Genomic DNA, 23,313 nt, shown 5'->3' on the forward strand with positions numbered 1-23,313 from the left:
TGTTAGGCAATAATACCACACCTCATCTTTGCAATATTCTGTTTACCGCCCTCTATGACATGTGAGGATTGAGCAAGGGGAATAAAGAAAGTAACATGGCGAACTGAAGTTGTGTTGTGCTATGATTATGTTCATGTAAATATAGGACACAAACAACAAATATGTCTCATGTCTGGGGAAATCTTAATAAGGCAAGCTAATGTTCTACCACTGACTGATGACAGGTTAATCTTACTCAAATCTATCCTTATCCAATTCAGTCTCATATTTACATCTGATTTAACCAGCTTTGTTAGGTTATCAGCTGTAAGAGAATATTTACTCCAAATGAAAGGAACAGCATATGGACGACAATCATTATAAAAATCATAATCAAAATAATCAAAATCATCATCATGTTTATAACTCTGATATATGCTCTGAGTAACTACCCATATAAATGTTGCAAGTGATTCACTATCAATATCTGAAAGGTTTAACTTTTTCCTCAATAGATGTTCGCTAAATACAACATACCTCCTACGACAATATTTAATCCTTTTAATAATGCTGCCTGATAGTTTACCACTGGCTACCTTTAAATATTGCAGTTTAGGAGCCACTTCAAACAGTTTTTCTAGTAAACCTCCATCAGTATCGCGGAGATCGTCAATAGTAAGTTTGGTTAATTTCAACTTAGTGTGAGTTTTGTGTAACTCATTCATAACTTCACTGAGTACAGAAGCTTGACAATATGTTATGGAAGATAGGTTTCTTGCATGTTCTAAGAAATGAATTACAAAAAAAGAACTAACTTTAGGTATAAAACTGAAGTTCATTACCCTTTGTTTATATGTCATATCTATATTTTTCATTGCAGCTGAAAGAATTTTGATTCTTTTTTCTCCCCAATTTGAAATATATTCAAAAAAATGTTCTGTTAGCCAAGCTCCTTGTACTACAACTGAGCTGTGTACAAAGTCCCTGCATGCAATTCTTAAAGACTCTTCACTAGATGTATCTATCATAGAGACTGGTGCCTTTTCAAGCTCTACGATTTCATGTGTTTCAATGCAACACATAAGTTTGAATAGATGCATATTTTTGATGTTGTCATTAAGAATTATTCTGAATGACTGACATATTTGCTCACAGCATGCTTTCATTTCACTGTTGTTATCCAATTCCTGTAGTACATGGTGTTCATGTTCATCTTTCACATGTCTGAAACATTGTGCTATTGAGCACAAATTTGAGGCCCTCTTTATGAACCAATGTTTTAGCAATTTACCAGCTTTATCACCAAGAAATCCTACTGTGAACACTCTTGTCATATGTAGGTATTCATTAGATCTTATCACCTCATACTCCTCTACTTTCAAATGATCTTCCTGAATTTTATTAGCCAAGCAAAACCCTGCTAGTGCCTCTGAAATTAACTTGTGTGGGGGTGTGTACATCTTCCTTGTATCACCTGGATCAACAGGGGTATCTTCATAAACAAATCCAAAATTCAGTGCTAAATTTACTAGTTCTTTATTCTTTGACAAATCATTTTTGTCAAGAGATAGTGCATTTTTCTTTAGTCCTTCATACATACATTCTCCTAAAGCTAAAAGTGCAGGCATATAATCATCTGGAATGCTATCAAGATTACTAATTGCAGTTCCATTTCCAGTCCTGTTTAGGTATTGACTTAAAGTACAGCAAATGATTTCCTTGAAGAGATCTGGCAAGTATGTGGGAAGAAGACGTATTTGTTTCCATATGGTGCAAATATGAAGCAATAACAGTGGAGATGAACACAATTCTAATGCTTCTTTGTGATCATCACCCCAAAACATTGTATACTCTGAATCAAGACTGAACTCTTTTATTAGCAATTCACCAACTTCGGTTGCACCAATTGATTCAAAATGCTTGTGAATGTATTTCTTTATGTTTCCTGGACTGAATCCCTTTACTTCAATGTGTACATCACAGCATTTAACCAAATCAGCTGTGTTGTCAGGTCGAGATGTTATCACCACAGTGCTTTTTTGCAATTCACTTCCTTTAAATAGATCTAATGGGTCTTTCGCATCTCTTTCTAACTCATCATATCCATCTAACAAAATTACTATTTCATTGTCATGTTTGACCAGGAACTTTTTAACTGAATTATCATTCAAATCATTCTTTATAATTATTCCATTCGAATCAATTTTTTCCATAATTATGTCCAAGAACTTTACACATGCTTTAATTTCCCTGATATTCATCATAAACAGTAATTTATCAGCAAAGACATGTTTATCATCAGTAGCCCACTGATTAGCAATATATTTAAGGAGAGTAGTCTTGCCCATTCCTCCCTTCCCTGTTATTAATATCTTGCATGAATCTTGTGATTTAATAACATCTAATGCATCTTTTAATGATGTGGGTTTTCCTTCCTTTTTTTTCCATGTTGACTTGTCAGGTGCTTTTCTGTCTATTTTTCTGGATTGCAGCAAGTTGAGTTCAGTGAACACTTCTGCAATATTTATTTCGTGATGATGATGCCAGACTGCTGGTGTCATTTGATTCTCATTCCTATATTTTTCTTTCTGTCTTGTTGTCAGGGCATCTTTGATGATTTTATCTGAAATAGTTCAAAACAAATAACAATAATATATTCTTAAGAATGATGTTTTGCCCTACCTGACATGTTTTCGTATCGAATACTGAGTACGTTCCCAAATACTTGTGAAAGAACTTACATGAGAATAGCACTTGCAGTACCTGCTGCTACTTGGGGATCGGATTCAACACTAGTCACTAAGCGCAAGCTTGGTAGGTAGTCTGGTGATTACGGTGCCAGGTTAGTTATCTGAAGGTCATGGGTTCGATTTTCACCCAAATCATTTGCAAATTTTTCCCGAAAGTATTTGGGAAGTACGGAGTATTTGATACAAAAACACGTCAGGTAGGGCACAACATCACTCCTATGATATTTTCCAAATGTAAACTTACATCAGAATAATATATTCCTACTATTATTTACATAGAAATATTCTTGCAGTTGAGGTGCATTAATTTCCTGTTATACTTCTTCATTGGTAAGCAGTAGTAGTAGCATATCACATATGTAATGCATTGTATAAAATAAGTAATTTATTGCTTATCAATCTATATCTTTCATTTATTTATTCATTATACTTCAATTCTATTTTCTGATTATATAATTTTTATGTAGATGAATGAATTGGGGGTAGGGGGCTTAAGCCCCTATCGGTCCTGTCTCTTATACACAACGGCCAAAAAAAATAGGCCTAGTCTTCTCATCCCAGCCTTTTCCGGCCATCTAGAAGTTTTTTTTTTTCTGTTTTTTTTTCCAATTCTTGTTTTGGGAGGAGGGGACACCCCCTCCCATACCAACCCCTGGCTGCACGCTATAGTTATACCCATAAATACTTAGGCCCCCCCAAGTCGGACATCTTAGCCCCCATAAATTATCCTAGAGCCGCCACTGTACGGCACGTAATGGCATAGATAGCGTTAGATGAACAAGAAAATGATCCATTGATGCTTATATGATTGTTGATTAGGCCCAGTAATGGTATTGCTTGTGTTGATATATGGAAAAAGTTTGCATTTTTGTTGATTGCATAATGCCTGTTGTAGTTGGGGTGTGGGACACTTTTTTGGATATAAGTTGTTGTTTAAGGTTAGGTGGCTGTCTGTATGCAACTTTAGTTTTCTTGGGTGTGATTTTGTGGAGTGTAGAGTCATTAAAGGTTGTAAGTCATTAATGATGCGTTGTAATGGTTTTGACGAGAGCATTGTATGTGTTGAAGAGGTGCACGATTAGTGATCCTTCTTGTATGTCATAAGTGTTTAATGAGGTATCTCAGTGGCTTTGGAAATTTGTTTGTTGACAAGTTTAGAAAAATGTACTGTAGGTCATTAAATTAGCGACGGAGGTGATTAAGGTGCTGCTTTTTGTCAAGTGCATCTGAGCATATACGGTAGGATGGTGTCTGAGGGCCTGCATGTAAACTATGGACTTGATTGTGTGAGATGGATGAAAGCTTGACGATTGAGTGTTTCTGTATGTAGAAAAAAAAATTCACTTTGGCCCTCTGACCCATGTTAATACCCACCCCTGCCATACTTGGTAAAAAAAGTATGCAGTAAAGACAGGTAAAAAATTTGTCCACTTAATGTTCGTGGAACTCATTTTTTGAAAACAAATTCCTTTTCAGGAATTGTATAGAATGCAACACAAATTTTAGTTCTAATTCCTTTATTATAATGTAGGACTCTCAGCATACACACTGTACAGTATGTAATTATTAATGAAACTCTATCAAACAAATGGTTTTTAAAACCAATTAATTAAATAAATTGCAATAGAGAATTTGAATATTAACAGCATCGCTACAGTAGAGCACGGAACAATATTCCGAAAGTCAATACATAAAGTTTATGTATTGTATAACACTCTGGCTTGTGCCTGCTACAGGAACCATTGTGGTTTGGGTCTAAAGATCCTGATGCAACTGTATGCTAAATCACTTTAAAATTGGTAAAACTCTTTTTTTACAAGCAACTTCCAGTAAAGCTTTCACAGTCAAGTAACTTGTTGATTCTTCAATAAAATTACAGTACCGTACTCGCGCCTAGGCGCTTGATATTTTTTTGCACTTTTTGAAGGGTGCATATTCAAACGGGGCGCTTATGAAACAGAGTGGAAATTGAAGGTGTACCTTTGCAAATTTATTAAAATTGGGGGGTTCTTAGGGGAATCAGGAAAATTCAACTGGAACTTTTTGAATGGAAAATTATTATAAGGACATCTGGAAACCAAAGATCTCGAATGGTTTTGGTACAGAAAATAAATCGCCCAGAGAGCATGGCTCATGACAAAAATGCGAGTTTTAACAGTAGATGAAATTAGGGTGTTGCCGGTGGTGTACAAGCTTGTTGACCATCTGCCGATTGAGATTAGCAGGATCATTGCAGGGGTTTCTAGCAAACTTGTCTATGTATATTTTAGTTTTGTTATGATGTATTTGTACTATACAGTAAATGTCCCTGTAATGCTATTAAATGGTATATTGAATATATTACACACCTTCATCTGACCTTGATCTTCTTGGTTGTTCTGATTTTCCTGCCTTGTCTGCAAAGAAACCGTTGGGTATTATGAGCTTAAAACAATAGTGTGCAATATAGTAATGTCAAGTTTATTGATTACATAGAATCAATAGTTCAAATAGTAGATACGTGTTAAGTAATTTAAGGACTAAAAATTGATGGGTGCAGAGAATACTGTTAATATCATTAATCAAATATTAATATAAAAAATTACAGCTTTATTTTAAAATCAAAAAAGTTTGCATCAATATATTAGTTTTCACAAGTCTATCTTCACTTACCAAAATACAAAGAATAAGAAAACGTTTTCATATGCTTTGTATTTTGGTATGTACTGTACAGTAAAATGAATATCCCAGTCCTCAATTATCTAGCAGTAGATTTCAACCAGTCACCAAGCAAAGCCCATTTGAAGAGCAATGACGTGCTTGTGTACATTTGTTACATTGGTGTGGCTACTTTTCATTATGATGTCACAAATGGAGCAATTTCAGTCAGAAGAAACTTTAACTATTCATTCCACCTTCAAACAGACAGGTCTCAATAAGTTATGGAATCTGTCTAAAAGGACAAGTAAATGTATGTTTCTCATGATAATTGGGCGTATTCGACTGGTTAATTTCGTTGACCATGTATAGTTTCAATGAGGGTGCACGAGTGAACAACAATTTCGTCAGTTGCTCCGTCGGAAATTATACAGTAGATAATTCCAAAATTAACAGTAATCGGTGATCATTTTGCAAAAATCGTAAGTGATTCTTATTACTTATAATAATATATTGAAAAGCTGACGACCAAACAGACAAATATGGGTAGAAAAAAGGAGAAATCAGCTACTGCAGATCTAGGGCCTGAGCCTGAATCGCCTGAGCCATTGGGAGCGGCCGAACAATCCAACACGGAAACGCTGAGGCGGGAGATTCGAAAGCTTTCGACTAAGATCGACTCGGTACTAAGCAATCAGCACACTATTCTTGGGCGGATCGATGTTATAGAAGCTAAACAAGCTGATATGGAAGCATCGCTACAATATTCGAGTGAGTCGATAACCAATCTTGAAAAGAAAGTAGCCGATTATTCCAACAAGCTCAAGGCTGTATCAACGAGCGTTTTAAACGACAAATCCATCATCGAGGCACTAGAAACTTAAATTAACAAAATCGAATGATATTCTAGAAGTTTTAGTTTGAGATTTGGAGGCCTACAGGAGGAATCAAATGAAGACGCTATAAAGAAAATTAAGGATTTTATTGCCAATGAATTAAAAATGCCTGGTATAGATATAGAAAATGCCTATCGTATAGGAAAACCCCGAGCACCCAACGAGAAGCCACTTCATATTATTGCAAAATTCCTTTACCGAACTCAGCAATTCCAGGTGTACATTAAAGCGAAGATGTTACTCAAAAACAGTAATATTTTTGTAACCGAGGATCTTCCTAAAGCGGACTTGGTAAAAAAAAACGAGGTTTAAGGGATGTTATGGCTAAGGCCTATAAAGAAGGAAAGAGGCCCCTATTCCGTAATGGAAACCTCTACATTAACATTACTGTGTGTTGCAGCACCCTATATCTCAATACCATTATGTTATGTTTTTAACCTTTCATTTCCAAATTCAAAGTTCCCAAACACCCTAAAGATTGCACGTGTAGTTCCTGTATTTAAAAAAGACCCAAAGGAGAACATAGGGAACTACCGCCAGATTTCTATATTACCGGTATTATCCAAAGTTCTTGAAAAATTATTTAATGATCGTCTAACTAATTTCCTTGAAAAAGTTAATATATTTTATAAGCATCAATACGGGTTCCGCAAAAAGTACCTAGACGATAACACGATATTACTGACTGAACGATCTACCACCCTCGCATCGTAGTAACGTACTGAACTAGGCCTAGCTAATAGGCCTAATGTTTTTGTGGAAAGTTAGATAGTTGTTATGTACCCGACAGTCGGCTGCCTTTATATCTTTACTTGTCTTCAATTTGCATTGCTGCATAGCCAACTGTCGAGGATATATTAGTACCTTCATATGACTACTCATACAACAGAAAAAAACCTCACATGGAGTTAGTGATGAATGGAGATCTAAATGCAAAAACGATGTATTTCAGCAAGTATTAAAACCTTTTTGTTTTATTTTGGGCCTTCTTCAAAATACCTATGCCACAGCAGTTGATTTTTTTTGCTGTAAAACCAAAATAGTTTCATCCATGCTGACTTGTCAATCGGTTTATGTGAGCCCTGACTGAACTCTGCAGAAACTTCACATCGAACTTCGCATCGCGAGGTAAAACAAAATGTCGGAAAACTTTTCTTTGACGCATGCGCATTTGCATAAATAACAAAGGAAAAACAGTGAAGAGTGATTACAATAGTTCCTATTGCATTACATGCATAGGAACTAAAAAGTCATTTAGTGGTGCAACGCCAATAAATTAACAATAAATGCCGATAAAACTAATTATATAATCTTGGCTCCATTAGGATCGACACAAGCTTAATTTCTGAATGTAAATCTGTTAATTTTGTTGGCATTAAACTTGATAAATACCTTAGTTTCAAAGATCACATATCTGATTTAAACAATAAAATAAAAAAGAGAGCTGGTTTTTTATTTAAGTTACGGCACTGTGTCCCTGAGGAAACATTGGTTATGCTTTATAATTCATTTATTTTACACAACTTGATTTTTGGTATTGAGGTATGAGGCAGCACCTATGAATCGCATTTAAAACCTTTATTACTCACTCAAAAAATGTGTGCCAGATGTATTACTTTTTCTAAATTTAGGGCTCATTCTATACCTTTATTTGAAAAACTTAACATTTTAGACGTATTTAAGCTTCATAAATTATATATTTTGAATTTTATATCAGACATTTAATAACAGATTACCACATAGTTTATCAGATTATTTTGAAAATATTTGTTATAGTTATGCAACAAGGTTTAATTACGAATATAATTTAGCTATATCAAAATGCTGAACTAATTTAGGTAAATTTAGAATTTCGTATATGGGTGCTAAACTCTGGAATACAATACCTGTTAAGTTAAGAGAGACTACCTCGAGGAATGTATTTGTTTCAAAACTGAAAAAATTACTTTATTCCGAGTATGAAGATTGATGCCTATTTATTTATTTATTTTCATTATTTTATTTATATATTTATTTTATTCTATTTTATTTATTGGGACTGAGGGGGATAGTTAAGAAAGGGGCCAAGCTTGATTAGACTTCTATTTCTTGGCTCCTATTGTATACCGTTTGCTTGTTTGTTTTTTTTTTTGTTTTTTTTTTTGTGTATACAAAAGAAGAAATAAAAAAAATAGTATAATAAACCTAATGTAAGTAATAAATTAGGTTTAATATTTTCTAGTATTAACATTATTGACAGCTCCCGAAACTGGTCTATCTTATTGTTTAAAGAAGCGTTTGCTATACGTAGACTACACCCTTTGCTTAACAATGGACTCAGAGCTTCAAAGGAGCTTCCTTTGTTCTTGTAGGTAGCTTTGATCAGTAGAGTAAGAATGCTTTGATCTTTTGTTTAAATCACTGCTATGTCACCTACTAGAGGTAATGTTTTGATTGGTTAAACACTTTTGGTACTAGTGCATATAAGCTTGCTAATATGGATAATTTTTTCATTCCTGATGATGACATAATTCATGTCGAAATATTGAATCCCAACACAATGGCGTGTATTTCAATTCTTGGAGTATGTATTATACTTTCTTATCGGATATATTTAAACTCCATGAGTTAATTGTTTTGAATTTTATATCTAATTTATATGTATGGAAGAGAATGGAAAAAAATAGGAAATGCCTGAACATTAAAATTATACAATAAGATTATGAATAATCCTAAAACATAGATCCATTTTACTTTACTATTTAGTTTAAATAGAACTACAGGTTTTAACATCACGATTTGTTCCAATAAAGAACACGATGGTCTAATACTCTAAAACAACTAACTAAGATACTACGGCTAGCAAATTCGGTAATAAACACATACGCCTAGAAAACAGTTACCATTTTGATGAAAAACAACGATAAAATCATTATTTTCCCATCAATTAATATAAAATATGGATTTATATTGAATTGTCTACAAAAATTTGATAATATGTTAAGAGTTTTTTAGATCCGTAGGTTTCAAATTCAAGACATTCATTGAGTGCATTGGTTATGCAATTGTGTCTGTGAAATACTGTAAGCATGATCACAATAAATGGCAGATCAAGAAATTCAAAATAGAGGGTGCCCTGAGGTAATTTCACAGATGTAGCGTTTAGACCACATTAGCACCACAAAATTTATGATTATGGCACCTCCCGATGGCCAGGAATGGCATTCTCTGACCTAAAAAGGGCTGCCTAAGGCCTCTAGCTGGGGTCCAAAGTAAATCCCTTGATGGAGTCAGAAGGGGAGGGGTTATTATGCTTTATGGTGGTAAAATGTGTGACCAATATCACAATATCAGGAGCTGAAATCACAATACATTTGGTTGGAATGTCAAATTATATTTGAGACTGACAACCTCAAGTGGCATACAGGAAAGCTTGTCAAACTAATGATAGACAAAAGATCAAGAGTTCTTGGATTGAGCATCATTTGAATACTACTAAATTAAAAAAAAAAAAACTATTTATTGTATAAAGAGCTGCTTAAATAAATTTCAATTAATGTTAAATGAAAAATATCATTCAGCACCTACTGTACATACCTTCATTTACCTTTGGTGTAATTGATGTTGATGCTTCTTTAATACCTGTAAAAAGAAAGAGAAATTGAAAATATAAATAATAAAAGCAGAGTGTAATAGTGTAAAGTAATAAAGTGATACAAGTTTTAGGTAATGTAAATCATAATACTGTTTATAAAATAAACTTTATATGGTGCATGTCTAATTGGTTGATGTAGATACAAGTACAGTATAGGTAATATACCCTTAGCTAGGTGGAGAAAGTTCATACAAGAATCATTGTATAAACCTTTACAGATGTAACATGCTGTAAAGTTTGCACATGTAGAAAGATCTATATAAAAAAAAACCCTGATCCACCATAAGACAACTTGATCTGCCTGAGATCTTTGAGTGCATACTTTATGAAGGCCTTACTGTTTTTACCATCAATGTGTATGGGTCATGCATGGCAGTAACCATGATATCTGATGAGGTGAAAGTGAGTTAATGAAGCCAAATCTCTGGCTGGGGTATGGGAAATACCTTGAATATGACTGGCTACTCAAATTAACAAATATCATGCTAAATATGTTAGCATTTATAACAATATTAATAACAATGAACTTATAAGGTACAGTACATTGACATGACCTCTGTGTGCATCTGAATGTCAAAAAGGGAAGGTAAAAACAATTGTGCATCCATCTATATATTTATAAAGTATCATATAAAACTATTAGTTCATAAACAACAGCAGTATACCTTCAAGTAAATACTTCACAGCCAAGCAACTTGGTAATCCTTCAATAAAATTGTAAATCTTTTCTTCACAAAGCTCATTCTTATGTTCTAGATCCAGAATCAAATGCCAGCTATCATTGTAATTCTTTAACAGAGGTATGTTATATCTTACATCAAGCGCTACTATATCATCTTCAGTCAATACCGTTCCTAGCTTTAACAGGAACTGTCTGTACCATGAGAATTTAGTTACTTCATGTTCCTTGATTCTTTGTATAAGTGGAAGTATAACTCTGGAGTTGAAGCCAAATTGTCCAGTCACTTTTATAGTGTCATACAGGATAGTGAGATTTGTAGGACTCAAATTCCCAGAACCAATTAACATACTTAGCAAGGATATCACCTTAGTAGCCTCACTTAATTCATTATAAATTGGCACATGATCTCTGTTGTTGTACAAAACTTTTAGCATATTGACATGTCCAAGTCCATCATACCATCTTGAAAAGTCCACCAACAGCTGGCTGAAATCATCCTTTGAAAGTCCTATGATAAAAAGTTGACTATCATCAATATTACCGTAAGCCAGATAAAAAAAAAATATTGTGTTGGCCACGCCTGAATGAACAATATTTTTTTTCATGAGCTTTGCCTAGACATTTTTGGTTTAAAAAAAAGTTTTCCGACCGACCAAGCCATTTTAAAAAATTTTTCCAAAATGTGGCCCACACAAAGATTTTTTTTTTGGCTTTATTAATAGAAATGTACAACTTTAAACATCAACAAGTAAAATGAAAATGTACATTTGATTATCATCTTCATTGATCATCCATTACAGTAATTTAACTCATCATTAAAGAAGTGAAAAATAGGTTAAAAAAATGAATAAAAGTAAATAGAAGTTTAAACAATGGAAATAATGAATACTTCTTTAATACCCTGAACAAATTCTAATTTAAATTTTGAGATAATTTAAATAAAGATTACTCTAACAGGGAGAGGATAAAGAGAATGTGTGCATTTGCATATGTGTTACTGTTAGTGACATGTAAATAAACACAGGGTCCCAAGTTGGAAGTCATTACAGGAGACTGGTGGCAAGGAGAGACTTTCACAGATTAAGGGTCGACAGACTCTGAACCACCTGCCGAAAATGGCCATGCCAGACTTAAATTTAAATATTATTTTCTTTTCTGCCCCAATTTTATTAAAAATAACTTTTAAATACTTAGGAGCCCAGACCGGCTTCTCCCGCCCCTATGAATCCGCCACTGCTTTGGTTAATGAGCCTTCTCAACGCATTTCATTTTATTTTGCTACACATATTGATACCCAACGGCACTGACTTCCATGAGAAAATTTAATAAAGCAATGAAAACATGCAAAATCATGACTTTGCGGAAATAGGTTAATTTTCAGGAGATTCCTTCTTGCTTGCAAGAGTGTGGGAGGTCGCCACAATTTCTGGGGGAGTACCGCAAGACTTGAGACCTGGAAACATCCAAAATAAACATTGAATAAAGCTAAAAATATTCCAGCTTTAGTAATTAGTAATTTTAAAGTAACCCGAGAGGAGCTTAGTTCGGCTGTAGTAATAGCCACTGTGTGTGCGCTGAACCGTGGAGATCTCTAGGTCCCTGGTTCAATTGCGATCGCTGCCTCTCCTTGTGTTTCTGCTGGCAGGCTTATTTGGGATGCCAACAACAATTACTTATAAATAGTATTTTACCTGTTTCTTCCATTCTTCCTTTGTGATCTACTTCTCACAGCAATTTATTAAATAATTCACTCAAACTGTTGGGACTCACAACCTTTAACACTATAATGGATTCAACAGAAATGAAGATATTAGATAATTTTATACTACCTGTATTATCATTCACTTTAATTTAATGTATTCTTTTGAAATTTTTAGTTTTAGAACGGTTCATTTAAATGATGACACACTCCTCCTACCAGTCGTTACTTTAAAGCTGATTACTACCACAACTAAGCCACATTTTGTATTGCTTTACAAATTATGTATTTAAAACCCACTGATTTGAATTTAAATTAAACTATAGTTTAAAAGGTTTAAAGCGCAATTATGAGCACTCAGCCATATCAGGTAGCACTGCTTTAATAGTACCGTCACATGGTGTTGTGAAGTTACAAAGTTCTCTTTGCATACAGAGAGTAAACACAATTCCAAAAAATACCAAAACAAACAACCAAAAGAAAATTTGATGCATAGAACAACAAATTAAAATAAAGTGTAATTTAAAGTACCGCTTCCCAATGGGACCCAAGTTTTGATTTCCCATACTAACCACGATCCATCAAATAATTTGATAGTAAATATACTAAATTGTTTAAGATCTCTGAAATATGTAACTGGCACATTCTCATTTAAATAAATGAACACACAACTCCTTTTTTCTATTAAATAAAACCTAACATCATAAAAAATATTTAAACATTAGAAAATTACATAATACAAATCAAGTGCTGTTTGTCAAGTTTGAATACAACTGCTACAGTAATTAATAGTCTGAATACAACCACTGCCAAAAACCAAGGTGTCTATTATTGGTCTTAATTTAATAACAGCCCAGTGAAGTCTTAACATTTGTATAAAAAACCAAACAAATTCAGAGTAATATCTTAATTACTTTTAAAATAACATTTGTATATTTAGAATATCAATAACATTTAAAAATTACAAAAACATCTCAAAATGACAAATTCTCAATAACTACGCTGTTTCCTTTTACATTGGCAAGTGCATTTCATTCTTCGAAAATCTACTTACCAAGTTCTTTTTTTCAATATCTGCAATGCCCCCCCCCCCCACCTCCTGCTTCAGTCACCTGCCTCTTCAGCTCTTGGATGGATTGTATCATCACATCTTGGCTTGCCTTTTATGTGTGACTAGTAATGTTTATTCCTGCAAAAGTCATAAATATTTGATTTATCAGCCTTTTGTAGGATTCTTTTTTGGCTAATACAATCAATGTAATCTTATATAAGTTTAATATTTATGATTTTATATGATTTTAATTAACTTTATTTGGACTTTATTTTAATTAATTCAATTGCTTTCTTGAATTTTTACTGCACTAGCAACTGTCTGTCTAACTCTTCTTATAAGATGGGAAAAGAATATTTTACCTCATTTTTTCATAGTTAAATATGCATTATTTAAATGAATTTTAAAAAATATTTTTACATGGTTTGGCTGCAACACTTAGCTGCCTTACTCTTACTTTTATGATTGGAAAAGAATAGTTTATTTACCTCAATAGTGTTTTTCATACATGCATTATTTCAATCAGTCTTGATTGAAATTGATGTAATACATTTTTTTCATTTGAAATTTATTAAAAGTTAAACCAAATATCATACTCTAAAATGCGATCCAAATAAGCCTTTTTCTGTGTAACAATAGTTACCAACTGTCTCGCATTTCAAAGTGATTTTGGATGAAACACACATTTTGCAGAAACACATGCGTAATCTTAAATTTGTTACGCATTTAGCACAAGTCTGTGTGATAACGAATTATCACAAATTCAGGGCAAAATGTATTTAAAATTAGAAGAAATTGGTTTTATTAATAAAAATGGTCATGCAGTAGCTTGAGTCATTAGAGAGCTTTCGTTATCCTGTTTGAGAAATTCACTGAGGTAATTTCTCTTTCCCAACCAAAACAACCCAACCAACCACACACTTAGAGTAGAATCTACACTGTAAAAACAACATGGAGGATTTAAACACAAAGCTTGAAGCAATGTTGTCCCATTTTCTTGCATCAAAAACCATCAAACGTTTCAAACTACACGGAGCTATGTTAAATGCAAAATTACTGTGAAATAATAAACAATAACGACAAACTTATTTGCACAGTAGGAATAAGACGTTATTTCACACAGTACAGTGTGAATAGTATCTTCCATAATGTTATAAACGAATGTAGGTAAGAATGGCCCCGGAAAAAATGGCCCCAGAAAAAATGGCCCCGGAAAAAATGGCCCCAAAAAAAATGCATATAATGACTCAAGAAAATCAGTTTTAATTCAGAATTTGATTATTGGGGCCATTTTTACCTACCTGTCTTATGGGGCCATTTTTACCGGGGCCATTTTTTCCGGGGCCATTATATCCGGGGCCATTTTTTCCGGGGCCATTTTTTCCGGGGCCATTCTTACCGTACACCGTTATAAACTGGTCTCTCTACTACCTTTTGCATTCAATACTAATTAATTTATTGTAAGAATGTATTTGACTTGATCTGCGTTATATATTGGAAAATTTCAACCTACAGTATTTCCTCCTTTTTAAGTGCCAAGCTTGTCATTTTTTTTTAAAACTTTGTTCAATTGTTGAACATTTCTTATCGTTGGGAGATCAGCATACTTAGACAAAATTTATAATTTATGAATACACAAAAAAAAGCTTCACTGACTTTAGGTTGTGCTGCTTTTGTGTGCAATTGTTGTCATTATCATTTGTTAGTTACTGACCCGTACCAACTGTAATCTTTAGGTAGTACAGTATTTGGTATTTGCATTATCAATATATGACAAAATCATATGTAAAATGCCACCACCCACAAACTGTATAGGTAGTAATGTAGATATGTTTTTGCTTTAGTTTATTAAGTCAAAAAATTACCTATAAGGCCCTTAGAAGGTTAAAAGGAGGTCATTCCTCGTATGTTTATGGTTTAACGTCTATCTTATACAACCAACGACAGTTACAGTAGTCCCAGATTTCGTGTAAAAAGAAATTATTCCAATACAATAATAACCAAATGCAAAAAAAAAGAAAATTATCAATGTTACAATTAATATACGGATTACACATTACTGCTCCACGACCAACAACACTCAAGCTTGATAGGATTCTAGCTTCAAGTAGTCATTTATATACTGTAATTAGGGAGTCTATAAAACGAAGACTGAAGACCCAAAAAGACAGACCCCTATTTTTTCTCTTTTATAGACACCCCTGTAATTATATTGCTCACATGCTTTTAATGTCATTGTGTTGTGAAACATTATTACCTACACAGCTTATGGGTGTTGGCATTTTGCATATGATTTTGTCATATATTGATATGAAAATACCAAATACTACCTAAAGATTACAGTTGGTACGGGTCAGTAACTAACAAATAATAATGAAAACAATTGCACACAAAAGCACTTAGCAGCACAACCTAGTCAGTGAAGCTTTTCTGCTTCACTGATTTTAGGTTGTGCTTCCTTTGTGTTCAATTTTTGTCATTCATTATTTGTTAGTTACTGACCCGTACCAATTGCAATCTTTCTATAGCTTTGGTATTTCCATTATGTGACGAAATCATGCGAAATACCAACGTCCATAAAGTGTTTGTTGAAATAATTTCTAGCAATGTTTTTGCTTATTTTTAAATAGTGTTCTTCAGACAGATTACCTATTTAAAACATTGTGAAAATGAGGTTCAATGCACTTATATGATGGTGGCTCCGATCTCATATAAGGTGCACACAAAATATTAAATATATATTTTAATCGATGAGTGAGGAGGGACTGTTTTTATTTGGCAAGATATTTTAGATCATTGTATAAAAAATGGTTTAATTTTATCTTTTTTATTGGAAATTTTTATTTCAAATTTCGCGAAAATGGTTTATAACATTCCCTGCAAGACTGAAGACCCAAAAAGACAGACCCCTATTTTTTCTCTTTTATAGACACCCCTGTAATTATATTGTTCACATGCTTTTATTATCACTGAGAGATCACTAGCATACTTTGTCAACTATGTTTCAATTCTGCTTTACTGATTTTAGGTTGTGCTTACCTTGTGTTCAATTGTTGTCGTTAATTATTTGTTAGTTACTGACCCATACCAATTGCAACCTTTCTATAGCATTTGGTATATCCAGCACGTGACAAAATCATATGCAAAATACCAACGCCCATAAAGTGTTTGTTGCAATAATCTCTAGAAATGTTTTTGCTTATTTTGAAATAGTGTTCTTCAGACAAAGATTACCCATTTAAAACATTGTGAAAATGAGGTTCTGTGCACTTATATGATGGTGGCTCCTATGAACAGAAACATAATCAGATTAATACTCTTTTTATTTTTTAAATTGTGAGGATGGGAAGTTTTTTTTTTTTTTTGGAACAACAGAATACAGGGCTCGAAATTCACGATAGCAAACTAGCAAATTTGCTAGTAGGTTTGTCATAATTGCTTGGTAAACATTCACAAACCAGCAAATTAAAAAAAATGATTGCTAGTTGGAATACCTATACAAAATATCTTGTAATTAGCCTAGTATTAAACTACAAATAGACTAAACTGATCTACAAAAACTAATACAAATTTTATTAAATTTATTTATTTATTTTTTAATTATTAAAATCGAATAAAAATGCTTATAATCAAAGAACTTAAATAGCAGAAGAATGAGCTGCTCCGCGTATTTGCATTAAAATCGATGGAACATTCGCCCTCCTGCGGTTGCAGTAAAATTTGAACATTTTACTAAGTTGAGAAACTAAAGGAAACAAGCAGCGCCTTTGTTATTTTTATATAGCGCCGCCGTGCGGTTGCAGTAAAATTGCTCTCCGTGTACCCACAATGCCTTTTAAACGGATGTTCCACTATATTGGGAAGATGCTCTATCTTCTGCTATTTATTATCTTTGCTATAATCTACGAAAAACGATCGTTTTTTTCATCTTGAGCACCAGGAACATGATGTGAAGTGCGCCACCAACATTAATTTTTTTAAACCTTGCAACAAGCTAACTAAGCAGTGTGCAGATAAAATCGCTTTCCTCACATGTGTTTGTTGACGGAAGTCACGGGCGATGCGATCGGTAGTAAAGGCGAACGTATAAATTTGGTTCTTTTTAGATAATTATCAATGTTTCAGATATATAATAATAATATATATAACAATAATAATTTACTATGAAGCCAAGACAAATAATAGGTTACAACCTAGGCTTCAATTGGCAGATGTTTTTGGCCTAGCCTGTACTAGAGCCTAGTCTGGCTAGGCCTAGTAGACCTCCTAACCTAGACCTAGTCTAGGCTAGGCCTACTACTGCACCAGTGGCCGCCTACAAAACGTCTAGCCCCCAGCTTTAAAAGACCAAGGCCTATCAAAATAAATATTGTACAAACAAATCTTTTATGTAAAATTGAGTTTCTGTTATGGCCTTTTTCTGTCAAAGATTTGGCTTGCTACCAATGCAGTTTTTGAAATCTCTAGACCTAGCCCCTAGCTAAGCCTGCTTAGGCTAGCTAGCCTAGGCTAGTCTGGCAAAAAAAACCAAAAAAACCTGCCCCTGAAAATTTCTGAGGGTGTGACACTAAACAAGTATATTTTTTTTTATTTTCAAAATAATATGATATAAAATTAATATAAAATAAATTTTATTGTTTATAATTATATTATTTTGAAAAATTCCAATAAGCAGTACATATTTAATATGAAAACAAAATCACAGATACAAAATAAAAATTAATTGAATGATAAACTTAAATTATTTTTAAAAATAAATTAAGTATATAATATCAAATTTTTATTTTGTATCTGTGATTTTTTTTTTTCATATTAAAAATGTTCTGACACTGAAGTGAATATATGTACAAGGTATAGAAATCGATTTCTTATACTCATTTGGCTATTTCTTTGTGATATTTATTGTAATACACTCACCATAACAGAAAATATTATATTAAAACATTTAACACACAAATTTATAGAAGTACATCATTAGTTATTTTCATACAATTTATTTTGAGAAGCTCATTTTGCTAGTTACATTTTTAACAACTAGCACATTTTAGCAAAAAGTAAATTTCTAGACCTGGAATATTGTTTTTTTTTTATATGTATTTTAATCGATGAGTGAGGGACTGTTTTTATTTGGCAAGAAATTTTAGATCATTGTATAAAAACTGGTTTAATTTTACAGGTATTGTTTTTTTAAAGAAAATGTATGTATTTCCAGTCACAAATTTGCATTGTTTTTAATGACTGTTAAAATAAATGAAACTTAAATTTCCGCATCAATTTTTTCCAAGGGAGTGACACAGTAATCTAACATATTTTATGTACCCTAATGAACAGTACAGTAGTCTCAGATTTCAAGTGTTGACAAATTGTTGTAAACACAAAAATAGAGGTTATTCCTAAAGACAGACTAGCTATGAGTTACTAAATAGACGTAGGCCTAAACTACCTTCTAGTCAATTAGAGGCCTACTACCAGACATGGTATAGATAGCAGCGGTGGAGCCAGAAATTTGCTGACATTGGGACAAGGGGTCCGAAGCAAAGCGGACTGGAATAAAAAAAAAAACCTGGTTAAGGTTAATGGGTTAATTTGGTCCTAAGTGTGCTTTTAGACCACAGTAGGAATTGGCAATCAATATAGCATTATTTGGATAGGCAAATTATTTTTGTTTCCCATTTTTGGGTTGTCGGACGACAGGGCCTAGGCAGTGGCGTATCTAAAAGTCTTGAAATGGGGGGAGCTGATGGGGGAACAAAGGTGAAGGGGGCTCGATGATTAACTGAGGGGCGCTAGTTCGCAAAATATGGTGATTTTAGGTGATTTTTATCTATTTGACCGTGATCTTTTTGAAGGAAGCAAGGGGGGGGGAGTAATATTTTTGGTAAGGCATGCGCCCCCACGCCCTCTCCCAGATACGCCACTGGGCCCAGGGGGTCCAGACCTGTCCAACTGGGGTAAATTCTCCTTCCTGGCTGGGGCGGGGGGATCCTGTTAGTAGGATATATTTCAGGTAGAAAGAGGTGAGCAGCGGCACCACCCAGGTTAGCACTGTAAATAGTAAACTGCCTCACCTGTGCCCTGGCCTGAGATCTATGAACCATAGTATTAACAAAAACAAATGCGTACTTACTAGAAAAATGTGTTTATACTATTATGCTGCAGTAACATGATAAAAATAGGACCTTTGATCTCATTTTTAGAATCCCCAATGATTGCTGAGACTACACACACCCTGTAACACAGTCTGTGGGTGTAAACCAAACATTTACTGTCTTTGTAAGCATGCGGGCACTTGTGTTAAAACCAAAGATCTTAGGTGTGGTGGAATCAAAACTTAACCCTCTGGATACCGGATTCTAAGTGCCACCGATTTAAAGGTAATGAATAAATAAGTATTATCAACTGGGAACACTCGCTGATACATATCGTCCAGGACTTCACTACATTAGATTGATTTCTTTGTTTCAAAGATGTGTATTGTAGATGTTTATATGAAAATGAAATAGTTTCTATTTATAGTGTATGATAAAAATATAATTAAATTTGTTTTTGACTATGCTCTTAATGTTACAAATTAAATCTTAGCTTGTTTCCTTAGTTCCTTGATGTGGTAAGCTTTAAATTTAATCTCAAATCAATATCTCAAGCTTTTTTTAAACATTGTTTGCTAGGAGATAGCACTCTTTCTTGACAAAATTATGAAATACGCTTTAGCTGCTTCCCTGCATTTAGTTATGCTTCCTTATGTTCAATAGTCATGTACTATTTGTTAGTTACTGACCCGTATCAAATGTAATAATCTATATTTAGCATTTGGTATTTCCATATCAATGCAAGACAAAATCAATACTGTATGCAAATTGCCAACGCCCATAAACTGTTAAGGCAGTAGATGTTTTTGCTTTGTTTAAAATAGTATGATTCTAAAAATTACCAACGTGCGCTTAACAAGTGAAAAAGAGGTCCATGTTCATACCCATTGCATTTAGCTCTTATGTCCAATCATTAAGCAGATTAAGTTAAAAAAAAAGGTCTGTCATTATAGTTGTTACATATATCTGGAGAAGCAATGGCTGGTTTTTTTAATACTGTAAATATTATTACTTGCACCGCCTACCAATACCACCTCCTGACTATGTAGACTAGCTTAAAGTAAATATTTTTCCATTGTTTATAATAGAGTAATGCATATATGCATTTTTTCTAAAAAAGATTCTTTTTTAGTGAAATTTTGCTGGGAATGGGGCTTTAAATTTATATTTTGTTTAAATATGCCTCTTGATATTACAAATCTCAAGCTTTTTAAAACTTTGTTTAATTATATTGTTCAAACATATTTTTTTGTAACTAGGAATTATGAATAGGCTTAAAGCTTCACTGCACTTCTGTTATGCTTCCTTTGTGTTCAGTTTTTGTTGTTACATTATTTGTTAGTTACTGACCAATTGTACACTATAGGTTAGCATTTGGTATTTCCATATCAATGAGACAAAATCATATGCAAATTGCCAACGCCCAAACTTGTTATTGGCAGTAGATATGTTTTTGTTCAAGTTTAAAATCGTATTATTTAAGAAAATTACCCTAACAAGTGAAAAAAGGTCCATGCTCATTCTTGCATTTAGCTTATTATATGAACAGTGGTCCCAGATTTCAAGTAAAAACAAGAGGTTTTAATTGTCATTCAAAGTTATTAATGTTACATACTTGATTGAGATGCAAATGGCTCTGGCTTTGTTATATTACTGCACCTCCTATATATATATCACTACCACTTCATGACCATGTAGACTAGCTTAAAGTAGGTTTTATAAACCTAGGCCTAGCTAATCAAAATTATTGTAGCCCTACAGTTGCAAAGTTAAATTTCAATCAGGGAGAGGTGACTATCCCCTGGTTCAATGCCAAGGAAAGTAGAGGAGTGTGCCCTGCAGTACTACCATCAGATCTATGGATCACACCACAGATCTCTATGATCACACTCATCTGTCAACAAAAGCATACTTACTATTGATTGATTGTGCGTCTAGTAAGCCTAAATAATAAGCTGCAGTAACTTCATAAAGCTTACCTAGTAGGACGTATACTAAATCTGTTTTCTTAGCATCAGCTGCATCAACTGGCAGGCCTGGATTATTGGAACTTCAGAACACAGACACAAATGTTACTGTTCAAAAATCAAAGATCGACAATGGGGTGTTTGTCTTGATGCTGGTCTACAATAGGTTTCTCCTGCAGTGTCTTTGTATCAGCTTTTGTGTATTATGAATTAGAAACTGGGTGTAGGCTCATTTTGCAACACAGAAGTAAAATAAATTAAGTCCCAAACGCGCTGCAGTGTAATGACCTTCAGTGATGACTCATCAAATAGTGAAATAGTGGTAATTAATAATAACTACAACTAGATTTGAACTTGTCACTGAGGACGAGTTTGGTGATCCGCCGTACTTTGACCCTCACGAAGCAAGTGCGGTGCTGATTGAAAATTATTATATGCTAAAACATGCTCTATTTAGTTCTTAAAAAGAGTAATTTTGAGCATTTTAATGACTTACGAATGTGTACACATACGTCTTAACGTCTGTGCGCACGGTAATGATACTAATACAGTGTCACAAACCCAAAACATGTAATCGAAACGTAATTTCCAGCTTCAGTACGTGCTGTGGGCGTGGAAATGAGCGTACGGCGCGTAAATTATGGAAAGATTTGGAATACTGAAAATGACCTAAAACGTGCTTTATATTATCTGAAAAGTGATATTAACAATTTTAAATTTTAACCCACAAGTACGAATACCTTATACGACGTGCCCGAGGACGGTAATGGCACATGAATTTAAACCTTGTCAAGTTTAATTTAAAACCCCCTGTTGGTTGGTAATGCAACACAAATTTTTCCTTTACAGTATACGAACTATCGGTCTGATAGCGTCGAAATACAGTTTGCCACCCTCTATTTTAAAATTATTTACATCTTTTAAGAAAGAAAGATGAAAAGGCTCCAAAAAAGCATTCTTTTTTACTATGATGACGTCATCAAAATGAAAAACTAGATTTGAATTCGCCACTGAGGACGAGTTAGGTGATCCGCCGCAATTTGACCCTCGAGGAAGTGTGTGCGGTGCTGATTGAACAATATTTAAATGCTGAAAATGGCTTAAATATACGTTATTTCAGCTTTTTTTAAAAAGAATTTGGAACACTTTAAAATATATACTCATGTGTACGCGCACGTCATGACACACATGCGCATGTTAATGTCACAGAATGTTGTCTCCTGATAAGAGATAGAGATATATATGTATCAACTTTCATTGACAAAGGCCTGCTGGTGAGGGAGTAATTATCATTCATAATATTTATCATATATAATTTTTTTTTTATAATTCAGATGGCAATATGGTGACGTCACAATGTCCGATCAGCTATTATGATATATAAAATCATATCTACAACTCATGTGCTTTTAGAATATGTAATAAAAATAGGGGGGTCACCTTTCATCCTAAGGAGCTATAACTAATTAAAACCAGAGCCTTGCAGGCGTCAACGTTCCTATGCATGATACACGACTTTTAGAAGTATATATACGTGTATATATATATATATATATATATATGTATGTATATATACATATATGTATATATATACGTATATATATACACATATACGTATATATATATTCATATATATATACATATATATATAGTTATACATATATATATATATTTATATATATATACATACATATATATTGATATATATATATACATATACGTATATATATATACATATGTATATATATATATGTTTATGTGTGTGTATATATACTTATATATAAGTGTACATTATATATACGTATATAAGAATATAAGTGTATATATATAAGTATATATATAGGCCTATATAAGTATATATGTAAGTATGTGTATATATGTATATATATATAAGTATGTATATATAAATATATATACGTATATATAAGT

At 33.3% G+C, this 23,313-nt stretch overlaps 1 protein-coding gene across 1 annotated transcript in view; it reads right to left on the reverse strand.

Moving 5' to 3' along the window:
- Positions 1-131: 131 nt before the first annotated feature.
- LOC117115735 overlaps positions 132-23,313 on the reverse strand; it is a 28,481-nt gene continuing 5,299 nt past the window's right edge. The window contains exons 2-7 of the mRNA XM_033259658.1: positions 13,332-13,466; positions 12,270-12,359; positions 10,562-11,086; positions 9,839-9,883; positions 5,078-5,125; positions 132-2,602 (exon numbers count right to left, since the gene is read on the reverse strand). Coding sequence (XP_033115549.1) covers positions 132-2,602; positions 5,078-5,125; positions 9,839-9,883; positions 10,562-11,086; positions 12,270-12,282 — 3,102 coding nt within the window. The 5' untranslated portion in view covers positions 12,283-12,359; positions 13,332-13,466. The remainder of the gene's footprint in view (positions 2,603-5,077; positions 5,126-9,838; positions 9,884-10,561; positions 11,087-12,269; positions 12,360-13,331; positions 13,467-23,313) is intronic.

This window comes from Anneissia japonica, unplaced genomic scaffold (assembly GCF_011630105.1).
Source record: "Anneissia japonica isolate Jap-2015-1 unplaced genomic scaffold, ASM1163010v1 scaffold3262_len730253_cov190, whole genome shotgun sequence".
Taxonomy (NCBI): Eukaryota; Metazoa; Echinodermata; class Crinoidea; order Comatulida; family Comatulidae; genus Anneissia; species Anneissia japonica.